Genomic DNA, 26,323 nt, shown 5'->3' with positions numbered 1-26,323 from the left:
ATCAAATGAAACTTTCCTCTCTTCATCAAATCAAATTGAACCAAATGATATTGTAATGCTAATGCAAGTCTGCTGAATCTACGGTTTTTTTTCGTCAGAATTTTTCACGATTTTTTTCCCTTCTCCAACGGAATAAGTTGAACATAATGAAATGAAGAATCCAATTGTTAACTCTTTTCAAAGATTACATTGAAATGTTGTTTTTTAATCATTCCCTTGAACCAAATGAGAAATGTAATGAAGAGTTAACAATGTAAAGGTATTTGGCTTGTTAGGTGAATAATGAAGGAATCGTTGAAATGGTTAACAAAAAAAAAGTCGAAGAAAAAAAGAGAAGAGACAAAACTCGAAAATCAAATGCTCCGTAAATCAAGTCAACTGTTTATTTGATTGTCTTTCAGTTAACCAACATTGGTTTTCCCATGAGAAGAGGAAGCCAACAGGGTAACAATGTTCAGTGTGAAACTCATTGAGATGCTGTAAGAAGAGTCGAGAAATGCAAGACTAATATCACTTTGGAAACTTTTGGAATGTGAACTTTTGAAATTGGAAAAGGTAAAGAGGGAAAAAGAACAGAATCTCATGAAATTGCAGGAAAAGATGATGATGATGATTGGGACGAGAAAAGAGGCTAAAAATTTGTTCTAAATAAGGTCAAAGATTATGCATTTCGAGGGTAAAAGGTTGATATAAGAGTGAAGAGCCTTGAAGGTAAAGATGTTAAGAAACTGTGAACTTGATTTACATAGAAATGGGCTTTTCAAGTTTACAACTTTGACACTTTCAAGTTTACCTTTTCAAGACTTGACATTATCACAGTTATTATCATTTTTACCTTTTGTTAATCTACATCAATTTGGATCAAGTTGACAATCATCAATGTCAACTTTTGTAAATCACTTTTCCCTTTTTACACTTCTCTTGTTGCAATAAAATATTTACATTTTTAAATGTAACCCCAACATGTAATCGAGTGAAAAACATTGGAAGTTGAACATTTTCGTTTGTCTATTTTCTCGTTGATGACTTTATTAAATTGTTTAATTTTTAATCATTTCATCCATTTGTTTGCAATAAGATGAGTTGCTTCAAACCTTTACTCGTTCATCTAATTAACAATGATGAATGGTTAGTGAAATGGTTTCTGTCTATTATTAGGTTATTAATGAAGGTTGTGATATTAAAGTTGCGCTTGTTATTAATACCTTTACCTGTTTGCTTATTCAAGCAAAGGTTAATTTAACGTGGAAAATTATTCTTCAAACTTTAATTTAAACTCTTTTTTCGGCTCATTTTTGCAACATTTTGCACTCCTTTCATCCTTTATTCCTTGTTTACTTTTCTTCTTGTTTCAACCTTTTCTCATGTAAAAAAGAGGTAAATTTGGTGAAATTTTTTAACTGTAAACGAGACAACTTGAAACATTGTTGGATGATGAAGTTTTAAGATGTTTTTGTCTTTACTGGAAAACGTTGCCTGGAAAAAGTGGAAAAGCTTGTATTTTAATAAGCTATAAAGAAAGATTATTTTATTTATTATAAATGGCGATGATTAGTTTGGTTAAACAATGAATGAATAAATGTGAGTAAAGGATTTTGTTTTCTAGTTTTTTTAGCCAAAAAACAAAGGCTTTTGTTAACAATTCATAAAGAGTTTAATCAACCAAATGCAGAACAGTTTACAGTAAAAATAAACAAAATGTGAAACAGTTGAATACTTTGAAGGCATTTAATTATCGATGTCATTAAATTGCTTATATGACTTGATTGTAACGAGAGTTACCTGCTGTCTCATGGGTCGTGCTGACAGGTTACAAAGAATACAAAATAAAAATGGATTGCTTTTCAAGTAAATTTTGCTCAGGATTCACTGATTCGATTTTTGCCGAATGTTTCCAAGAGTATTTTAAATGTAAATTCGAGAAATTAGGACGTAAGCTACATTAGAATGTCAACATTTGATTTCACACAGAGGGAAGATTGTTTGGATGGCTTTAATTGCAGCTATTTCAAAGTCTGTGGTAACTTCGAGGTGTCCAAAGTAAACTTTCATGGCTGCACAGATCTTGAATCATTCTGTAAAGTGCTAAATATGTCGGAAAGTTGAAAGTGAGTTTGAAAGCAGTGCGTAAACAACCGGTACGATTCTGCCATTTTCATTATGTGTAGCATGTACAAAGATTGGAATAAGTAGAACACTTCTCAAAGTACTGCCAGTATAGACATGATCACCTTCACAGAGGTGTTTCAAAAAACTATCAGTTGCAAACAGTAAAAACTTAACGCCACCATCTCTGGCTCCTCTGAAGAATTCTCTGGAATAACAATATCTGCAATTGATTTCGGTAGAGGAAGAAATGTGCTACCTCTGGCACGGTATATAGTCTTTTCTAACTGGTCAAGTGTCCTCAAAGATGTAGTAACTTCCTCTGTGGGTTGATTTGCACTGGATATCACTTCTATGGTGGCTGATTGATTTGTGTCTTTCAAATTGCAGTAATTTTCGCTATTATAAATCATTTCGCTGGTCACACTCGAGATTGTCAGAGTCTATGCAAAAAGGACACCAATCCACTCAATCGGCAATGATGAGAGTAATTCGAGAGTAATGAGATGATTTCAGCTTTTCGATCATCCAAGTTCGTAAACTGAATCGCTATTGATAAATGAACATGAGTTGCCACGAGTAAAATTTTTGGGCAAAAAACACAAAGGAGTGTAGATGTTATCGATTTTGCAAAAATTTTTAAAAAAAGCTTTTGCGTTCAAATTTGAATATAGCTTATTGTTTTCCAGGTATCTATGCGTAAAAATTACTCTCATAATGAAAAAATTACTGAATTAAGTTGCATCAATCTACTGATTGTTTTTTGTCTTGCACTAAATACATCACTCTATTGAATTGTTTTCAAAAAGTTTTACTCGTTAACTCGAAAAACAAAAACTTTCTCTAGAAATTCGTTTCAATTATGGAGTTACAATCAACAGAGCGTTTTTCATCTGCACAACTGACAATGGATTGTTGAAAGTTGATGAAATTATCAGTTGTGAACGAATAAAAAAGATGCAAAAAATAGCAAATTAACAAAACTAATATTTAAAATTGATCAATGGTAAAAGTTTGATCTCTCTTTTCATTATCCCAATGGATTAACTGATAACTTGCAAGTTTATTCAAAAATCCTTTTTTTCTCATTTCAACTCTTTTCCTCAACTTGATCATCTTCTTCAATATCTTCACTAATTATAATAATAATCTGCCATTCTGTTTCATTCAAACTCATTCAACTGTGAAACAAATAATTTCACATGAATAAGTTGTAATTATAACTAGTTACATATAATAGTACAATTTACATTACAATAATTTATGGGTTTACTTCATGTTCAATTCTGGCTTAATGAGAATTGCCGAGTTTTTGCTCATCTCCTAACTTTTTCAACAATTTCAAGGTAAAGATGAAGAATGGCTGAAAAATGATTGGAATTAAAATTGAACTCAAGAATGGAAAAGGTGAAAAGCGAGCGAGATAGAAAACAAAATATCAAGAAATCAACTGAATTGGAAAATAAAGATACAAATGAAAGAAGAGAAGAAAAAAGTTTATCCAGAATATTTGGAAGCTTTTCATTCACTCGTTATCAGTTGCTTTGCATTCCCAGTTAATCAAGACTTGGAGTCGACATTACAGCTTCATCAAGTTGAACTAAATGAATATGAAATTGATGACATTTTGAGGTTAATTAAAATAGAGTAACAAATGTTTTCGGTAGTTTGATTGGTTTAGATAAAAGGCTGAAAATGTGCTCTCATGATTGAATGATTCAAGAAGAGAGAGAGAAAAAAGTAAAAGTTGAAACGTTGAAGGAAAAGGAAGCGACATTGAAATGAATTTATTGCAATTCGTTTTTTTTGTTTTGTTTTTCCTTTGATTCCTTCAATTTGTAAAGATCAAGTTTAACCTCAAAATTCATTAATACGTCTAGGAGCACAAAGAAAATGATGAATATTTTGACAGGGAAAAGTGATAAATAGTGTTGAAGAAGAAGAAGAAAAAGATATCACATTTACCAAAAAGAAATAAATGTTTGGTTTTTTCTTCGTTACTTTCATAATGGCTCACCAATTTTCATGATAACAATCAATTTTCACCAAATCCTTCTTTCTCTTTCAACAATTTGTTTTCTTTTATCAGAACAAGATTGATTTGTTGAAATTGATTGTATTCAAAGTAACAAAAGTTTTGTGCAAATTCATTACTTTTCTGAAAAACTTTCATATTCTATTTCAACAGAATTGAGCATTTCATCATGCAACCAAAGTCGATTGAACAACTCAAACCATTGATTTAATTAGAGAAAATAACATTCGATTGGAAAATCAAGGTTCTAATGATCAATGATCGAACTTCGAGTCTTCGAAATTGGAGACTTTGGTTATTTTTTTGACTAAATTATTTTGCTTTTTGTATTCGAGCGAAAGTCAGATCTTGCTTTGAATGCGATCAAATGATTGGAATGAATAAATCTTGAGGAATTTGAAATAGTTTGGAAAATTTCGCAAGTTATCATTTGTCTACTTAAGTCAATTAGATTATTATTAATGAATCTGGGCTTCAATTGAAGGCATTGACTGGTGAAGCCAAATAGTTTGTTAAAGAATGCAAAAAAGCATTTACTAATTGCTATCCTCAGCTAGTCAAGGAAATGCAATCTTACAGAGTAAAGGGTAAAGAGCAAATGATTAGGTAAGAATCATTTTAAACTGTAATGCAGGGAATGATATTGGTAAAGAGATTAGAAGGAAAACAAAGTGATGGTTTCAAGGTATTACCAGCTTTTAACCATTGCAAAGTTAAAGCTTTCACAACTCAGTGAACCATGATTTTGAACATGGTAAGAATATCCGATAACAGGATGGAGGCAAAGGTTGAGAAGAGAAAATCTGAACAACACAAAAAAAAGAGAAAGAGTTACCTGAGAAATATCTTTCTCTCTCATCTAATGCTTGAGCTTTTTAATAAACATTACAAAATTCAAGAGGAAATGACTTATTGAATAGATTGAGATTTAAAGGTGAACATTTCACGCTTTGGTTCCAGCAAATCCTTGTTCCCACTCAATTCATTTGTTCATCAAAAGTCGACAAAGATCGAGATTCAAGAAAAAAATTAGAATTTGGAAATTTCGAAATTCAAAAGTTGAATAAAGAGCGATTTTTATCTTGCGCTTGAATTTGTCAAGAGAAAAGGATTAAAGAGAAAAAATATTGTCTGATGAAAACGGAAGCTCGAGTTGACCATTTATAGTGAATAATGTTCGTGAATCAGTCAAGTGTTTCACTTGAAATGAAGATGAGGAAAGAAGGAGGAAGAAGAAGAAAGGTTTATTTTGATTTAATGGGCCATTTGATGGTTCAATTAACTGCACATGCAAATGGCAGCATCAACATGCAATAAAATGGACATTCAGTTAAAGTAAAGATAAGTTCATTTTTCGACATGAAAATGTGTTTTTCTAAAAAAACGAAAAAAAAATTAAGACAAACATTGACTGTTTGGGAGTTGAAATTGATGGAGTTCAAATGTGATAAAACTGAGTGAATAATGATAATGATGGTGAATGATGAAAGGGAAAGAGCAAAGAGAAGGCCATTATGAAAGTTAAGGTGAAGCAAGATGAAGAGGAGAAAAAAGTAAAGGCAAAATATGAGGAAAAAAGTATTTAACATGAAAGGAGAAGAATCCATATTCAGCATTTTCTGGAGTCAACTCAGAACTTATCTGGACTGTTTGGTGGAACAGGAAAAAAGCATGGCAAACAGAGTGAGATTATATTCAACAGAAAATGAGAGAATTGATCGGCGAGAGAAGAGAAGATGATAAAAAGAGGAGAGAAAAGATGAGATGGAGAGAAAAAAAGATGAGAAGAAGAAGTTCTCAGTCATTCAAAATAGTTTGCTCGTCATCAATCCAACAGAATCCTTTCCTTTTTTCGTTTCCACTTTCATCTCGATTCTCATCTGAACCATTTTTCCAGCTTATTTCATGTCAACTTGATAGTCACATTTCATGTCTTCCCATCTACAGTTTCAAGTTTAACCAGCAACAACCAACTAGAACTCATTGTTTTCCCTCAACTTGAAAGAAAAATTTGTTCCCTCAATATGTTGATTCATTAACAATGAAAAAGTGATTTTTAGTCTTTTATATTTTTTCGTTTAAATTTTATTCCCAAACTCGATTGGACCAAAGTCAAAGTGAACTGTGTTGATCTCGTGTCCAATTTGTGATTACATTCAAAGTTTCAATAGAGTTTTGAACAAAAGCGAAACTTGTTGCTTCAACTTGGACAATTTTCTGCTCAAAATTTTGGTTACAACGAAACAACGTTTCCCTGTTTCACTCTTCCATGGATATAAACTGATCTCGACTCAAACTTGACAAGTGAGATTAAAGAGAAAAACTAAATTTCTGTAGAATCATATTAACCCTTTTTTCATCCCTTGACCTGTCAAACTTGAGTCTTTGCTTGAGAATGGCGAGAGAAGCAAAATATTTATCATGACTTTTTCAGACGTAATTCATTCAATAGTGATAAGAATGATTGGTTGGAAAAGAGAAGGAGAAAAAATGTTGACAAAAATGTCGACAATGTTGATAGAATCGACCAGTTGATCTTTACTTTTCGAGTTTCAATTTTTGCATCTTTATCATCTTTATCTAGTTTATCCTTTCCATCAATGATGCATGTTTCTTCACTTCTCATTTCCTTTTCCATTCAATCTTGCTCATCATTTTTTTCTCCTTTTGTTTTTTTTCTACTCTTCTATTGACTCTCTCTGCCTACTCAGTCTCATATTTATCATCTTCTCCATCTTCATCCATTTTCTCATCAATTTTCACTCTGTTCCTTTCATCACCTCACATTCTCTGCCTTTTTCATCATTTTCTTTCTTTTCTTTCTTCTTTCTTTCGCCATTCCATTCACAGTATTGTTATTTAACCATTAATATCATATAAACACAACACACACAGATATTGATAAGAAATGGATAAAAGTGATAAATCAAGTGAAATTAAATCAACTGATGATGATAAGAATAATTGTTGTAACTCAACGGTAATAATTACAAGTGTTGATGAGCCAACAGCAAACTCTAACCAACCAATTGAATTTATCACTGAATCACCTTCATCATCATTAACAACAACATCAAGTACAACAAAACCAATAACATCGACAACATCCATTAATTCATCATCCGATAAACCAAGTCAACTGTTGGCCCGAAGGGAAACAGTTAATGAGGTTAATCGCCGATCAAATGAGTTTACACTTAAAAGTAAAGCAACGACAATTTCAGTCGACGGATTATGTTATACAATTGGTAAGTCTTAATCCATTTATTCATTTCCATATCAAGTGAGACACAAACTGCCAAAAATTGAAATGTCGTTCAACAATTACAATCAAGAAACAATTAAAGACAAAAAAATGTCATCCTTTTCATCGAGAAAAAAAAGATTTCCTTTAAATATTGTTCATCATAACACTTGAAAGTGTTGCTATTAATAGAGTTGATAATGAACACAAAAGGGTACAATGTTGGAATCCTTCAAGACTCATTAACAATAATAAATAATTAATTTCTTTTCTTTTCACCATTGAAACAATTTCCATTTATTCTCACCTGGATCATATTGGATCAAACGATTTTACCTTCCTTACAACTATTGATTAGTAAAATTGAATCAAATTCAAACGAATGAAAGATTTGCTAAAAACACGATTCTTGAGTGTCTTTGCTTTGGTTTTTGATGCTGAATGAAGACTCGGGTTCATCTTGATGACCTGAAATGGACTTCAAGTTTACTGTTTATTGTTGATTGACTCATTTGTATTGACATTTTGAAAGGTTTACAAATATGTTAGTGTAATTTAGAGACTCCCAAAGAACCCATTTAATCTTTAAAATGAGAGCAATAATGCAATGAAAATGTTGGGAAACAAATGGCTCGACAGTTGCAAGATCAACACCGAGAACAAGAAGGAAAATAGTTTCAAGATAATTCACTTGAGATTTGAATACAATGAGAGATGATGAAAGGCAGTGAGAAACAGTGAAATGTACAAATGAATGAACAGTAAACAAGACTGGAAAGGAAAAAAAATGATTCAACTTGAACTGGATGGTTCAGGGTAACAGGGAAACAAAAAGCAGACTAAAAATCAATTGGTGCAATTCAATATGTAATGATAATGGCACATTCACTGTCGCATTATTCAACACACAATAAAGCAAAAACTCTTTGAAACTTTTCTTCTTCTTTTCTCATTCACAACATTTCTCTTCTTCTGGTTACTTTGATTTATCCAGAGGAAAACAAACAGATATATTAACCAGTAAAAAGTAAATGTTGAATCAATTCTGTTAACATGTTATGTAACCGTTTCTTTGTAATACTTCAATTTTCTGGGTTTTATTTTGCATCTAAAAACTTGTTTCCATTCATTTCACACTGGAAATGATTTTTTCTTGTTTTCCTTTACTTCAACTAATCGTGTTCATCTTGCTTCGTTGCTACGAATTTTGTTCAATGTCACGTTTTAAAGTCTAATGAATTTGGGTCAAATGATTTGGAAATTTCATCCCATAAAGGTTGAATTTTCCTTGAAATTTAAATTCTATTTAAAACGGACACTTCTTGAGATACTTCAGAACCTCTTGATTTTGACAAAAAGCAAACAAAATTTGTTGAAGAATCAAACTTTTCGATTTTTTTCAAAAGCTTGTTGAAAGAAAAGTAGAAACTTTTCAAGCATTTCTGAAGATCTAGTTTGGCTTGTCAACTACTAAAGCTTACCAGATCTTCATTGAGCTGAGCCTCGAATGAATCTCTTGGTCTTGTGCTAACAATGAAACAGTCGACTTTTGAAAAACCACTTTATCGTCATTCCCTTAAAAATAACATTCAAAGTTCTTCCCTTCAGATGAAGTAGATTCTGAAATTACATCAAATATGTACGAGAAGACAGACTTGGTTGAAGCTCTAACTTCGGGTAAATTCATTTACTTCATTTACAGAAAATTGAAGAAGTTCAGAAAAATAAATTGTAACATTGCTTCCAAGCCTTCCGTTGACCAGCAGACTATAGTCGATTTCAAAGTACGCAAAAGTTTGCCTTTTCAGCTCAATAAACAGCTTATCAAAAAAACTAAAAAAAGTTGAAATGAGGATTTATTTCTCTGATTTACAAAAACAACAAAATCTCTGAATAAAATTGTTTTCATTTTGAAACAAATACAAACAGACTTAAAATTCAATCGACTTTGAGAATCGTTTTAATTTAAGCTTTATTTTGGATAAACATTATTCTTGGAGTGAAAACTCCCTTCAATCTGATAATTGTCAATTTCACAGTTGAAATGCTATCAACCTTTTCTGTTCGAAACCGAAATGATCCATCTCTTCTCTTCGATATCAACAATCAAACGGAAATTATTGATATTCTTGTTGATTAAATTGAAGTTACAACAAAGATAAAAATGTTCAAACTTTTTGTCTTCTTTCCTTCAATACATTTTCCCTGATATTCCACTGATAACTTTGTTTTCCCTTTTCATGAAAACTCTTTCATTTTTAGCTTGTTGACGGTATTGAAGAAGAAATCAAGATTTGAAAGATTATTCCTTGCATCAGATTTGTTGCAAGTTACTTTGTTTTCCTTTTTCACCTTTTTTTGGTTTTCTCTTGAAAAAAAACTAGAAAATCTGATTTTCTCTTTGAACCTGAAAAGTTTCAACTTTACTTTCTTATAAACTTTATCATCTTCACCTTCTTATCTTTTCTTTTAACACCTTATTCATTCCATTTCCAGTTTTTACTTTTCTGTTCATTGTTATTCTCATTCAGTACTCTCTTTCCATTCCCAGATAAACACTGAGAAATGCTCATTTTTCACCATCAAATATGATATTCTCATTTCTCTTCTTTTTATTCTTGGACAACATTTTTCGAGTAAAAACAAATGATTACTTTCCCAGCTATTTTGCCATGAAAAATGTTTCCCTTTACATGGCAACGAGATATTCAAATATTGGATCAGTGGAAGAATCTCTGAAAATCATGTTTTCCTCACCAAACATTCAATCTAATAACAGAGAATCGGACAAGTTGAAGATGTGATGCATTCAATTTTCTGGTTAAATCTTTTGAAATTGTTCGAAAGTTCAATAATTTTCCATTTAAATGGAAGAGATAAATTTTTCATGAGATGAAACCAAAAATAAAGTTTAACAGTTGGACTAATATTTGTCATTACAATCATTATTCGAAGAGAGTGAACAGGTAAAGTGCAACTTTTAATGTACTTGATGGAAGGCAAGAAAAAGATGAAACATGGAAAGAAGAAGAAAAAGATGAAAAATTGCAAATCATGAATGGTTCATGGACAAATGAGAATAACCATCAACTCTGTAATCACATTTGTTGTTACCTTTTTTCTTCTCTTTTTGCTTCTTCTTCCATCTTCTTCACTCAACATGTTCATATCTTTTTTAGCTGACGAACAAGATGAAAAGGAAATGAAAGAAACGAAGAAGAAGAACAACAACAAAAAAATAAATAAAAGTAACACAACAAAATACTAAGTACATTTTACGCAGTCTTTACCTTGGGAAGCCTCATTTGATTGCTCAGTGGGAACTCGAGTTGGCAAAGGTCAGCTGCAAAGTGAAATGGTCAAGAAAGAATGAAAGAAACAAGTAAATGCAAGAGAAAAAATAAAAAGCCAAATTTTTACATTATTGGATTAAAGGGGTAAAAGGAATAAGAAATTGAACATAAAAATGTGTTGCTAAATATTGTACCATTATCAATGGAAAGCTAATGAATATTTGAAGGAAAAGACGAAGGAAAAGAAGGGAAAATTGTTGATCAAAAGCTGAAATGCAGAGGAAAATTGACGCCTTTTCTTGTTTCATTGAGCACTTTATTGTCTTATGAGAAACAAAAGAAAAATCAATGAATCAGAAACAGGAGAGAGAAAAAAAATGTTAAATAAGTAATTGGATTAACACTTGAATTTAATGATTAACGGTTAATTAGATTGTCGATGTCATTCAAAGTTAAAGTTTTGTCAAGAAAATTTTCTTTACAAGAAAAGACAAGACAAAAGGAAGTCAGTCTTTGAGGTAACTTTCGAGAATAACAGTGAAAAACAGTCGAAAAGGACTCCAGCTTAGACGACGAAAACCCCGTCCCCAGTCTAAGTACCGAAGCAAGTCAAGTTACTGTCATTGCCTTCGATTAGTCGATTTGCTGCTGGTTAAAAACACTGACTCTAACTAGCGGTATTGAAATGAATGCAAAGACTTGAGTTACATTGAATGACTTGACTCTTCAAAGCGCAACTATTTTGCCTTCAAGAATCTGACTATCAATAATAAATAAGTCGATGTCTAAATGCAATCTTGTCTAAGCTCATTGAACTTGATCGTCATCATATTAAAGGAAAAGATTCGATATTTTGATTTTGATGAGGAAAAGAACAAAATATGACAATTGGTAATTAGATGGAGAATCAACTTTGATTATTTCAACTTTGAAGTATCGTGTTTCCACTCAATTCAGTTGAGTAAAGATCAACTCTAATTTGGACCAAAGGAACCAACTGAGCCAACTAAATCAGTTGTCATAAACAAAACAAACTTGTAACTCGTTTCATTTCTTGACAGCTTTTGAACAACTTTCAACAATTAACATTTTCTCAGTTAAACTTTTCATTAGCAAGACAAAAAGCAATGGTAAAGTGTATGAGTAAGAAAATTTTAATTATTAAGATTCAACAATACTCTTTGTTTCACTGTTTTGCATAATAAATGTAAAAGAATATAAAATTGAGATGAAAAGTTTTTCTTCTTTTCGTCAAAGAATTGAACCCTTGAAACATTTCTTTTTCCCTTCTCTTCATTTTCCATTCTCAAGTTGAACTTAACAGAAAATTTTCATTCAAATATTTGCAATAAAATTTCAAACAACAATACTCTTATCATCCTCATCTCTCAGTGTTATCCTTTGCTGTTTCAAAGGAAAATATTAGGAAAAGAGAAATGTCAAAATCACTTTTTTCTACCATCATTTTTATTCCAATTTTCATATTTTCATGTTTACTTCTTATTCCTTTTCATTATCATTTTCCATTCACATCATCATCACCATCAAATTGATCATCATTACAAGGAAGAAAACGGTGAAATGAAGAGAAGAGTTGAAAATGTTGAACATGAGAGAAACGCACTTTTGGGAATTGAATCAGGATCATCTGATTATCCATTGACTTTTTTTTATTTCAATTTCAACTCAAATGTTTACTCTAACCTTTAATTTGTTCAAAGGTGATTCAAATGTATAAACATTTACTGAGCAAATTTATTCTTCTGTCCATGAAGTTTACAGTAAAAGCTTGAGAAAAGGTAAAAATGTTCAAGAAAAAGTCAAGTTTATTAATATTTAAAATGGAGCAAAATATTGAAACTTTTTGTTCAACATTTTCCCATCTTTACTTATTGAATCAAAAGGTTGACTAACTTGCAATCAAAGAGTCAATAATTGATGCATTTTGCATATTGAAAGATTATTATCCGAAAATTGAGGAAAAGAAAATATCATTTACCATTAATTTCGATTAACTTTTTTCTACTTTTCCATGTTGAGCCAATATTGAAGTACATAAATAACTTGAACCAGAATCTGTAATAAAATTGATATGATAACATGAGGTGAATGAGAAGAAGAATGATGAAACAGAAAAGTTGACAAAAAGTTAAACAGTAAATTTCCGTTTCTCTTTTCGTTCGAATTTTGCATTTTTCTTTTTTCTCTCTCGTTTAAACACTGAATTCAGATCATTTTTAGTCAAAATTGTTCAATATTTACTGAAGTAAACTTCCGTTTTTGGTCATAACATGATGAATGAGAAACTGGATCAACATTGGAAATGCAAAGTTGAACAATTTTGTCAATTTTGTTTCTTTTTGTTTTCCAGTTTTACATTTAAATTCAATGATGAATTTAAAAATTGGACCAACTTTTTTCTTCTTTTCCAAATTTACATTTTTCTATTTAATCAAATTTGTGAACAATTTTGCATTAGATTCTTGATTGTTGAACCTTAATTCACTAATAATTAGTTGATGAGAGCATTGGTGTGCATTAATTAGCAAAATTAAATTGTATTTCCATTACAATCTTTATTAATAGCAACTTTGAAAGACTCATTAATTGGTTCATGATAATTTTTCTGCATTTAATTGCATTCCAAGCTAATTCTTAATATTTCTCTCTTTTCGTTAATTTGATAATCACAATTATCGATGCAAGTTGTCATCGATTGAAAAGCTCAATGTTAACATTTGTAGTTTGTTCAACTGAATGTCAATGTTGGAACAAGTTGAACATTCAAAGGTTTAATTTTGTTGATTCTGATGTGATTTCGTTTCGATTTGAGACTTGAACAGAAGATTGGAAATTCGTGAAAATCGAGACTGTTTTTTTCACCTTGTGCATGACATGATCTTGTTTCAATTAGAATCACCGAGAGAATTCATTTTATAATGATTAAACTTAACCCTTGAATGTTTATTTCCATGGACAAGGTGTGAGCTGTTCCTTGATAATTAACCATCAATCAAGGTTGATCAACTTTTCCATGGAAATTAATCAACTTTGTTCATGATTCTATGGAAAAGCTATTTTAATGGTTAATTAATAACAAAATGGAAAGATGGAAATTCTGTAAAAATCTTTATTCCAACATATTTTTTTACTCTGTTATTCAAATGCAGGTAATAAATTGAGATGCAAAAGACGGTGAAATTGAAAAGCATTTCAACAGAATATTGCTTTTCATCCTTAGAGTTATATTTATGAAAAGAGGTAAAAAAAATAATTTCTGATGAAATTGGAAAGCTCACATTGTTGGGTTAAAACATCAATAAAGAGTTCTCAAAAGTTGACTGAATATGGGTTGAGCAAAATACTGGTGACAATTTGCTATGAAAAAGATTAGTCATTTGATAGATAATGAGTTAATGAAATAACAAGATTTTCTTCTTTTCCATTTCATGTGAATAATTTTACTCTGAGTTGCAAGTCTGAAAATGGAAAAGGCTTTGCAACTGATTTTCCAAAAAATAAAAGTAAATTGATAATTGAAAGGTTAGCATTTTGGTTGCTCTTCTCAATGTTGGTAAACATTAAAGCCAATAATCATTATTCATCTGTTACTCAATGGCAACTTGAAATGCTCAGTCTTTAACATTTCAAATTTGAAACTCTTCTCGATAAGATTTACAAAGTAAACCTTTGACTGATTGACTCGACTAAGCACAGGTTTTCATTACAAAATCTTGATGAACAGTTGAGTCTCTGCAACTGCTTGTCAGCCAAGCGAGTGTACAAGATGAAATGTTCATCTTTTGGTGTTTATCGATGAATGAGAAAATTATCAATTCTTCATGAAAAGGCTTGCGATTCTTTTTTTTCTATTTTGGTAATGAAATTAATATCAATTTATAAGTTTATGATTTGATGGAATTGAATTGTGAGAAGTTTCAATGAGGAATAATGCTCAAGAGAAGAATCTGCAAAAGAGGAAAATATTTATACTTTTTATTTATCAAATAGATGATGGAATGATGAAAATTGTTAATATAAATAAGATTATCGGATGAGGAAAAAGTGATGAAATTTGATTTGAGAGGAGAAGCAAATTCCAAAATCATGCGAGTGTAAAGAATTGAAACTGAACATAACATGATTTGATGAAAAGAAAAAGGAAAAATGAAAAATTTCCATTTCTGATAATTTTGAGTATTCATTTCATGATCATGATAATGCTCAAGGGCTTATTCCTCTTCTATCCATTTCTTTGGAAAGAAAAAAAAGTCGTTTTTAGTTAATAAAAGCAAAACTTGAAAATTTCATTTCCATCAATTTAGTTATTCCACTTGAAAGTCGGTAGTCATGATAATTTGAAAATAATTATGCAGTGAAGATTTGTGTTCAATTCGATGAGTTTGATTGCAAGTTTATTGAAACATTTCAAAATGGAGTTCGATTTTTTTCGATTTCATGGAAAATTCTAAAAATTCTTTTCCATTAAAGTTGTTGACTTCACACTTTTCACCAACAAGTGATTGCTTAATTAACAGTAATTAATTATGTTTAAAACAAAACTCTAATTTTGTAACAAAAGTTGAATTCATGGAAATGATTCATTATCGTAATTCGTGTAATCATTAAATCAGAAACTTGTTGATATTTTGCTTTTTTGAAACAAATGTGTTGAAATGTCAACATTTAATTGGTTACATTTTACATTTCAAAATTCATGGTAGACTGAGTACATTGAACATTAAAATGTTGTGAAATGTAACTTCATCTTTACTTAATTTTTTGCTCATTCAATGAGCAGTAATAACTTGAATTTAACAATTCAAGCAATTCTTTTACAAACTTTTCTCAACATAAAATATTAATATCTATACATCTAATATACCGGGGTTCATGTATATACCGGGGTTCATAATCAAGTTTTTCCGCTTAGAAACTCTTGTGCAAAAAGTTCGACGAATGTTCAATCCATGAGTATAAGTTAATTTTAATACTAATTTTAATAGGTTCATCTTTCAATTGTTGGAAGACGACTAAGAAAAGACCACTCTGGTGCTGCGAGATGGCGGCGACAATATAACGCTGGGTATTGGTTCGTGCTTGAAGTGCAGTAGTTGGTTTGAAAGTTCAATCGTTACTTAAGGCACTTCATGGCTTAATGATAAAAAGCACAAAAATGAAATTATTTAAAATAACTGCTAACGAAATGATAAAAATCCAATATTCAGGCAATTAAGATTAAAAAATTCGATGAATCATGATCGATGATTGTTATTTTAATGTAAAATGTTTACAATGTTTTCGGATTTTGATCTCATTCTTTTCATTGCAATTCTAAATTTGGTTCAATCGTATCTTTAAAGTCAATGTTGATCTTTTCTCTCTTTTTCTCTTTGCTTTTACCAATCAATTTTTCACCAACAATTCAAATTCGACTTGCTCTTAATACGCTTGAGATTTAAAGACTTTTCTGTTAAATTGATAACAATTGATCCATCAATATGTTATTCGAGTTGTTTTTGTGTCTTGCAAATGCTTCCAACAAATTGTAATATAAATCTTGATGTAACAATAACTTTAATGGTTTAATCGGGAAAAATGATATTATTGAAAGTCCATGGATTTGTCCTGTTTGCTCGAGCTTACAACCAATAACGATAGTTTTTCAGCTTTGATCGTTGACAAAAGGTCAAAATTCATTCAAAAAGTGGCAAAAAATTCCTTTTTCTCGATTCTTCAGATCTTTTTTGTATCTTTTAAAATAAGTAATGGACAATAAAATGAGTAGAAGAAAACAGTCTTAAATATATTTTGAGTGAAATGATATTCACTGGACACTTTCATTTGTAGCTCAAGTTACTTGAATCGATAAAAGCTTGTTTCTTCATTTTATTTTCTTAAAATCTTCGTTAACCGATTCTATCCAAGAGAGGGATTTTTCACTCCCAGATCTGATAACATTCCAATCCAATTTTTTACATTTAAGTTGTAGTTATGCTAAACTTAGTTGAATCGTTATCAAATTTTTTCGAATGTGACTCGAGTCGGAAAATTCTATTTTTAGGCATTAATTACAGTCGAAGAATTTACTATAATTTTGAATTCTGAATAATTTGCTGATTCAAAATTCGGAAGCTCAATGAAGCTTATTAAGAAACGGCAAGTCTCATGCATTTCTGTGCAATGAATGTGATTAAGAAAGTCATGAAAACCAAAAAACATGAAACTTCGAGTTAATACATTTCAAGTTTGTTTCTTGATACAATCTTACGTCATGAAATATCTTTATATTGTATTAATAATGTTCTTGGTTACCTTGGACTTGGTTCCTTGAGGCAAATTGGAAGCAAGGATAAATGAAACCCAACATTGCTGAGGTAAACAGAAATTTAGAAAAAAAGTGAAATAAAAAAGTAGGTAAGTTGAAGGGAAAAAAACGAGAATGAAGAACAGAAAATGATGACGATGAAGTAAAAAACAAAAAAAGATTGAAATTTTGTTGCTTGATATTAAAGTTGAAAAACGAAGGAGGAAATTTTTCCAGAAAAAATTTCGTCCAAAATGTTGAAAATTTTGTACAACCTTGGGTTTTAGCTTAAGTCAAGTCAAGGTAAGAACATGAAATGATAATGACTTTGATGATATATAAAAAAAGTAAACTTAAAATGAAACTTCAAGTTATTACTCAACATTTTTCGCTGGGAGTTTTTTCCCTCCCAGATCTACTTTTCCAATAATCACTTATTTCAATCTTTTTGACGGACAGTTACAATCAAGAATGAATTTTTCAACATGTGAACATTATCTAATAGGCAACAGTAAACATGAAATCTGTCAAAACAATCCAAGAAAAGAATAACTTTTAATTACTGGGAGTGATTTTTCGAAAACCAGAAATTCGATAATAAAATAGACTTCAATGGATAGAAATGAGCTCAAACGATTTCAAGCTACTTTTTCGGTTAAAAATTCTCATCATACAGGGAGTGATTCTGTGATATTCTGGTCAGTCGTCGAATAGAACAATTTTTTTGGAAAAAATTTTATTCGAATTTTCTTTCAAAATGTTCCATCTGTCGAGGGATGAAAAATTGTTATTGAAAAAGATATCAGAATTTCTCGAAGTTCTGTCGAGTTTCACGTGGAAAGGTCAATGATAAAGCTTGGAGTTATCATTATTCCTCTAATATCAAGAGACAAACCATTTGCTTCTTGATCCACATTTTTTCACCTTCTTTCATTTCTTGTGACTTTTCTCACTCATCGCCATTATGAGTTTAATCATGAATTTTTCTTCTCCTCACATGGTCTTTCCCTTGACTCATTTTCGGTCATCCCTTTCATGATGAAATTACACAATGAACATCATTATATTTCATTTTCAATTCTTTTCACGATAAATTCAATTTTATGCTCGACTCAAGTTGACATATTGATGATACATCGTCCGTCACTTGAAACTTTTTCACTTTTCATATCATTCATCAGTGCCACAGTCAACATGATAATTTGTCATTCATTGGTTCATCATCATGATCATGTTGTTCATGTTCATCCACGATTCTCATCTTTACTTGAATATCCTTTAATGTCACTTTTGCCTCATTTTTAGTCTAACAAATCTTAACAATTTCATTCTTCTCCATGTTTATCCAAGCAAACCAATGAATTCTTGTCAATATCAGGTTCATTATGAAACCTTGATTCAGCATCGTTAGAGTGTCTCTCTACTTGTAACAATCAACTTTAACAAATGATGATAAGGTAACTTTTTTTTCCTTCGTCTGTTTCATCCTTCATTCCCTTCACTTCAATAAAACTCATTTTCCTATTATCATTAGATTACAGGAAGAAACGAAAAGAAAAGCAACTGAATTGTACAACAGTTTAATGTTGATATCTCTATCATTACACATGGAAACTTGGAGTTAATTTTTTTCACCTTTTCTTACATTACTCCCAGTGATTTGATTATCTCATGATAAACCAATCAAGATGATAATTTGATATTAAATGATGAATCAAGTTGAACGAGAAAGATACAGAAAAACATGAAAATTGAAATAAATTGAAACATTTCATTCCACGAAAAGCTCGGATTTAGAAGAGAATTGAATTCCTCAGCAAAATCCATCTCGTCACTTAAAACATATAAAAAGAAAATGATAATTTTCGATCTCGAATAGCTTTTAATGGAAATTTTATCCTCTTCAAGAGGTGTGCAGCCAATTATCAAAGCAAAGTTAATGGCTAAAGAAATGCAACCCTTTAGTCAGATAAAAACAGAACTTGCAAAATCTCTTTTAGCCGATTTCGAACCATCAACTTTGATCCAAATGTCAATTTTTGACATGACATGACCAGGCAGTTTTCGGTTAATTTGAATGTTCAATGATCAGAACCATAAAAAATCGAATCTTGAAGATCTAAATAGCATTTATCAATCAGAATGACTCTTGGCAACCAATTTTTACCTTCAGTCGATGAATTTGAATTTTCACGCTACATTCGCTCAGAAGACACTTTGGGTTCTATTATTCCAAATGAGTTGATATACTCTTCGCGGTCAGTTTGAGCATCTGCGACAGCGATAAAATCACAGCAAACTTTGTCCATCAGCATATTGACGATTTTTTGACGTTCGCCTAACACTTCAATTCTGCTAATTTTAATCTCGACCTGATCTCCTAGCGCTGTTAACAACGAAAACCTTTGCATACTCTTGGTGTGAAGTAGATGTTGGCGCATCTAGACGTATGGATTAAACAACAGTTTCAGAGCGTGTTGATTTACCTTCAGACTTTTCATGAGCAAACAAATGATTTTCCTTTTCACTTCACATACAGTTTACATTACCTTAGAATATTTTTTTTCAGAGGTTTCTGCTATCTTCTAAAGACGTTTCAAAAGCTGCAACTGATTTAACTATTAGGTTGTCCGGCTCAATGTGTCGGGACTTTTATTTTGAATATTTTATTTATTCCTGAATCAATTCAGTCATTTTTTTTTTAAATCATGTGAGTAGAGATTCAGAATTTGTTTGACACATATTAAACCCTTTAGACATTGGTAATTCGAAAATTATTATAAAAAAATCGAAAAATGGCAATTTTGAAAATCTCGAACTTTGAGGCCACATAGCGTTGTTACTGATGAAAAAATTTTCAAAGTCATTTCATGAAATTATAGTAATTGGGTTGATTAAAAATCACTTTTCTCAGTTTTTATCCTGATCTCCAAGTTTTCGAGAAATGTTCGATTAAAAAAGTTTCTATCGCGAGAAAATCACAGGGGGGACCCTTAGTTTTTTAGAAAATTTTGAGCCACACGAAATTTCATTTTTTTTATTTTTTCCCAATAAATTTCGAATTAGCAAACGGAGAATTATAAATCATGTGCCATAAAAATTCTGCATCCTTCTTTATATGATTTTCAAAAAAATTGTTTTAATTGATTCGATTATCAATAAAATATTCACATTCAAAGTACCGACACTCTGAGCCGGACAACCTAATACAAGACTGTTGCTCTCGAATTTTCGCTCTTTTCGATCAGTTCTTCCATATCAATTCTTATCAATTTCTATTCCGAGATCATTTAACCAGGATAATCATGGTAATTTATAATATTCTGTGTCAACTTCTTACCTTCTACCTTTTTTCGCCTGCTAACAAGATAAATAATTATTCTTACCCAAAAGTCAATAACACTCTTGAGACTATTTTTAACCTTCTTGACTGATATTCATCACTTTATAAGTATTAATATTAAAGTTCACGTAATATGATGATATTCACAGTTGTTATCAAAAACTGATAATGGTTTTGGCTTCGTTTTAACGATTATTATTACCATTATTATGAGCATTATTATTTCAAGTTATGGGACGAAAAATAGAAATGGAAAAGAGAGAGAGAGAAAGAGAAATGTAAAGTTATTATCATGTTATTATATCAAGTTCAGTTGTAGATTCATTTATTATGCCTTTTCTGTTTCTGTTTCAGTTGCAGCCTTTTCTGACTTTTCGTCCTTTCCTCACATCAACAATTCATCTCATTGAGGATGCAAATAATTTACACAACTCTATCAACTGAGCAAACAAATGAATCGCATTGATTCAGCAAATCTGCTTTCGGCGTATCACAGCACGATCTGTTGATCATCTTTAGAAACTTCATTTCCATTTATGGAACAACAAATGACTGAAATGTTGCTTCCAAAGATAACCAATTCCGCAATGAGTTATGCTTATAAATGAGATTCTTTCAGAGTGTTGCCAATTCTGGTAAAAAATGGATTTCCTTACATTCTATCATGAATCAAAACTGCATCTTAACATAATTCGGTAATTTGATATATAAATGAAATCTCAAGCAATGAAAATTGATTAACCCGTAATTAATGAAAGAAATTTCGATGTCAGTAAAAGTTTCTTCCAAAGATCATGTTTATGCTTGGATGAAGCATAAATTTCCATTAGCATTTCATTACATCCAACCTCGAACAGTCGAATATCTGATGGCCGGTCGAATCTGCTATCGAAACTTATCATTGCTTCGTCTCTACTAAAAGTGTTTTCTTGATGCTTATGCTCGATAAAGATGATTAAAGAAATGTTAAATTTAGTCAATGAACAGACATTTATACCTTATGAAAGCTTCTCAGTAAAAAGTTGGCCGAAATGTTATCAGAACATTCATCGTCATGGAAAGCAAATGGATTGCAACATTCAATAATCTTTTCGAGATTCAATTAAACCGATTTACAGATGAAAAGAAAATGAATGACCACAGAATTTTGGTTTTCGGTCAATAACTTTATGATCTTTTCTTTTCAAAAAGCATTTCTTTTTTTGTAAGAAAATCTTTTTTCTTCTTTTAAGTATTTTATATATTGCTAATGTTATCCATTTTAATCCAAATCCACAGTTTTCATGGAAACTTTTGATTCTGGTTCAATCTTTTAAAATCCAAAATCATAAGCTGAATTGATTGGGAAACTTTATTTTAGGAAACATTCACTTTACTTCCATCAAAATCTCAACAAATCTTATTGATTTCGTTTCATTGTTTAGTTTCAATTCAAGTTTAAAAATATCATAATTTCATGATTATAATGTTGAATCTCTTTGGGAAGTAGCATGCAGACATTTTCTGGGAACTTATAATAAATTGAAACGAATAAAAAAGAAAGAAAAATTCAGTAATAATTTGATTGCTTTAAAAATAGACTGAAATGATTAGATGTGAACAAAATTGATTCAAGTTTCCGTCAAAATACATGTTTGTTTGTTGAGGGAACTTGAATTTTATAAATTCCTTTTTCTTGCACCTTTTTTATTGAATTATCATGTTTCATAACAGATATTTAAGTGTTTACATTTCAACATTGGATATTAGAGGGAAAAAATGACAAACAAAACATGCAAAACCCTTTAGTATTATCTTTACATGAAACGGTCACGAAATGTGTGCAAAAATATATTATATTTGAGTTATCACAATAATCATTGGAAAACAAAATTTCCCATTGAATGAAAATTTTCACTTGAAATTGTTGCACTTTCGTGTTTCAACAGTCAACAAATATCATGTTTGAGCTTGAAATTTCATGATATAAATACCTTGAAACAAAAAGTTTACATTTTCTCCATAATTTATTCCAATGATACATCAGCAAATTACACATGCAAATAAAATTCAAGAGAATTCTATTTTTTCGCAATTCTTTTGAATATTGCAAAAATATTTGACAAGCAAAATCTTTACTCAAAAACTATGATCATTATCGATACTGTCAAGAATGTTCATGATATTAACTCGAGACTAAAAGTTAATGTAAGTTCTCTATTCAATTTGCAGAAAACCGATTTTTTGCAGAATATTTAGTGCCCCTTGTTTAAATTTCGAATAAAATGGACTTACAGAATGAATTACAGTTTGAATTAAGTAGATTCGAGCAAAGTTCATGATTGAAGAGTTTTCGTCAAACATGAAACTTACGTCTGGATCTGTATTCAAGAACTGACTGACAATTTGATTTTTCAGCTCAATAGAGAGAAGTTTATGAAGTGAACTGAATAAAACTGATGCATTTGCAGGATAGACAAAGCTTGAAGATATTGCGACATTGGTCTAACCGTGGTTATCATCAAAGAATAATGCTCTTTCAGCCACAACGAAGCGTTATACTAGCCAACATCTATTAGTCAAAAATAACGCAAAAGATCTCAAGTAAACTAATCGAGACAGGCAATGAGATTTGTTGAAATGTTTGTAGATTACTCTTACTCTTCGTACTAGTAAGTTTTCGTGCTTTGAAAATATAAGAACTATAAGAATGACATAGGAACTAAGCTGAGGATGCTTCCCTTGTAGGGAATAGATTAAGCGTTAAAAGACGAAATAAAGTGTTGATTAATCAGAAGGAAAAGATAACTTTATTTAAACTCATTTTAAAATTCAAATTTTCTCTGCATTTTTATTTATATAAGTTTCCCTCTGAGCAAAGAGTTTTCACTCCGTGTCTAGAGTCATGATTAGCTTTGGTCTACTCAAGTTTTCCAACGATTATATTGTAATCTCTTCGGAAAAGGTTGAACACTCTGATCGCAAATTGAATTATCAAGATAATCAAGTTAATAATGCGGTTCACTAGTTTCATTGAAAGAGCCCGAATAAAGGTTAACAAGGATTGAAAACATGTTGATGATCCTAATCACGCTTGGATCAAACCATGTATTCAATTATCGAAACGGTCAATGGATAGCAAATGGAGAAAAATGTCCATCGTAAGAAAAGGTGAATTTGCATAATGAATAGAAGAAAGAAAAACAAGTTTAATCTTGTTTCAGTCTAAAAGTCAAACGTAAGCTGTTGATAACATTAAAGGATGAGGGAAAAATATTTTAAAAGAAAAATGGAAAATGAAATTTTGTTTCTTCGATCAAACAAATTGCATTAGTGAATCCTTTGACCTTTAACATGGCAGTTTGTAAGCGCATAAATGGTAACATCATACCACAACATGTTGACAGGGAAAAGGTAAAAAGTGAAATTGAAGACCTGAAAAGGTATAAACTAATTATATTGCATCGATACGTCAATGAGCATCTTTAACTTTCCATATTTCTACCTGTAAAGATAACAAATAATCTGTAATCTGAGATGATTTACCTGGTTTCTTTATTGATTCAATTACATTCAACAGTCGGATTACATTTACGGTGAAAAGCGAGTCAAAAACATTGGGTAACAAAATCGTTGTTTACTTTCAACTTTTTTTTTCGTTTCCCGAATGAGCTTCAACCGAGTAAACCTTCATTATTAATCGAAGAAAATTGTTCAATTTTCTGTAAACTTGTACTTTTATTGTAAACATAAACTGAATCTGATCAATGAAATGAATTTTTGTGAAATGAAATAAAATATTGATTTTCCATTCCAACTCTGATCCATTTTCTTTCGAAATGAAATGTTGCCGAAATAATGGCAAAAATAAATCAATCATTAAAACGAATAAATTGTTATCAAAAGTTTTCTCTGTCGATAGCAATAAATATCAAGTTCAAGTTGATATCAGAGTGACGATGAATAATGATTACAATCTAAAGTAACAAAACAAGCATCGATTAATCATGATAAATATCATGAAAAGAAATATTGAAAAATGATTCTCTTGAAAGAAATGGATCATTTTGCGAAGGCAAAAAAAACAATTTCCAAATAATCATTGAATGAACAATTTTTTGATTAACTTTTTCACTCAAAAATATCGAATGAAATTTTCGCAAAAAAAAGTTCCAAAAAAAAGAATGAAATTTTGAATTATGTTGAAATTGGATGCATTTCGCTTCAGCTTACTTCAGAAACTTAATCTTTTAATGAATCAAGGAATCCATTATGAGCATCAATTACAGTTGATTAATTTCCAGATTAAAGTTTCTTCGAAGTCGGTCAATTTGAATATCATCAAATGCAACAATCGAATGCTTTTCATGGCAATAAAAGTTTCACTCAAACTGCGAATTGAATAAAGTGCTAAGAATCATGAGTAAAGAGTAAACACTTTTCTCTGGTAAAGCAAATTTTTAAACTTGAAATTGCACTTTTCAGAAGAAGAAGAATAAAAGAGAAAAAAAAGTTTCACCATTCATGAATAAATACAATCAGCGAACAAATGCATGAGAGAGAAAAAAAAGTTTCCAAAAAATGGTAAAAGATTTACGTCGAAATGGCTTAAATAATCGCAATTTAAACCAAAGTGATTTAAGATGGAATAATAAATGTATCAAGAAAAAACATGTTCAATTGAACGGCGTTCTGGTAATGAGAAGAAATGATATCAACAATGAGCCAAGAATAAATATTGATGTTGGAAACTTTTTTTTTCTTCGCTTTTCTTTCGATTATCAATTCTCATTGTTGTACACTTTACCCTTTACCAGGCGAATAAGAAAAAAACTTGTACATTATCCTTTCATCAATCTTTTTATTGGATAAAAACGAGCAATTCAATTGTTCAGGTAACCATGATTCAAAACCATGATTTGGTGAACCCTTCAATGAACAATATTGAAACCAGAAAAGAGAAAGAACAAAAGAGAAGAAAAAAGTTTCAACGAAAAAATAGTTTTTTCAAGCAACTCGCTCATTCTCAAGTTTACTCTGTTTACCAATTTTTCCTTGAATACAGTTGGATAAACCTTGAAAATTCATCATTTTTTCGGTCAATATTTTCTCTTCCCTGTGTTCACTCAATTTTCATCATCATTATTCTTCCCTCGATACAAGGTTATCATGGTGAACCAAACATGAGAAGTTGATACTTTGTCGAATAAAATTTTTCCAGCGAAAAGTGTTAACACAAAGCATCGAGTGAACATTCATGTAAAACTGAAGCGAACAGAAAAATGAAACAAATTTTTTCCTTTTTGTTTCTTCCATCATTTTGTCAATTTTGTTTCATTTTTTTCTTCATCAAATTTTCTCTCCAAAAAAAGGAACCAAAAAAATTTTAAATGTCAACAAGTCTTTTCTTTTCTTTGCTCATTTTCACCTCTTTCGATAACATGATATTTTCGACCGAATTCTTCATGAAATTTTCTTTTTTCCTTTTTTCACCATTTCACCCTTTCTGTCATCTTAGGAACACTTCAATTTACAAAACTCATTTCCTTCTTCAACAGGCAAAAGTGAAGCAAGATTACCATGAAACATTATCATGAGAAAAGAAAAATTTCTTCACTCCCAGTTTAACCTGATATTAGTGTGATAATGAGATGAAACAGGAACAAACTTAACTTTTGCTTTCGCCTGGACAGTAACAGTCTGCTTAAGTACAACTAGAGTTTGATTATTTTTGCCAATTGATGATCACAAATATATTTATATAATGAAGATGATTGTGTTAAATTGTAATGTTACAAATGTTGATATTGAAACTTTTATCTTCAGGCTAAGTGTGAATCCATTATTATCTTTTGATTCACTTGAATAACCTAATCACTTGAGGCTATACATTTGCTTTTTTTCGTTTTCTTCTTCTTCATCATCTTCTCACTCCCTTATTATCTCAATGTTATCATGCTTGTTATTGTCTGGGAGAGAAAAGAATAAGAGACGAAAAAAGGAAGAATCCAAAAGA

General features: G+C 30.6%; 1 protein-coding gene across 1 annotated transcript in view; it reads left to right on the top strand.

The window, feature by feature from the left end:
• The first annotated feature begins 5,949 nt into the window (after nucleotides 1-5,949).
• Nucleotides 5,950-26,323, top strand: part of Pde1c (Phosphodiesterase 1c) — a 73,025-nt gene continuing 52,651 nt past the window's right edge. Inside the window, exons 1-2 of the mRNA XM_015932584.2 lie at nucleotides 5,950-6,445; nucleotides 6,992-7,389. Coding sequence (XP_015788070.2) covers nucleotides 7,050-7,389 — 340 coding nt within the window. The 5' untranslated portion in view covers nucleotides 5,950-6,445; nucleotides 6,992-7,049. The remainder of the gene's footprint in view (nucleotides 6,446-6,991; nucleotides 7,390-26,323) is intronic.

This window comes from Tetranychus urticae, chromosome 1, assembly GCF_039701765.1.
Source record: "Tetranychus urticae isolate SD_2017Ah chromosome 1, NJAU_TeUrti_SD_1.0, whole genome shotgun sequence".
NCBI classification, from domain to species: domain Eukaryota; kingdom Metazoa; phylum Arthropoda; class Arachnida; order Trombidiformes; family Tetranychidae; genus Tetranychus; species Tetranychus urticae.
Note: the sequence above shows the minus strand (reverse complement) of the source record. Positions and strands in the feature narration are given on the sequence as shown.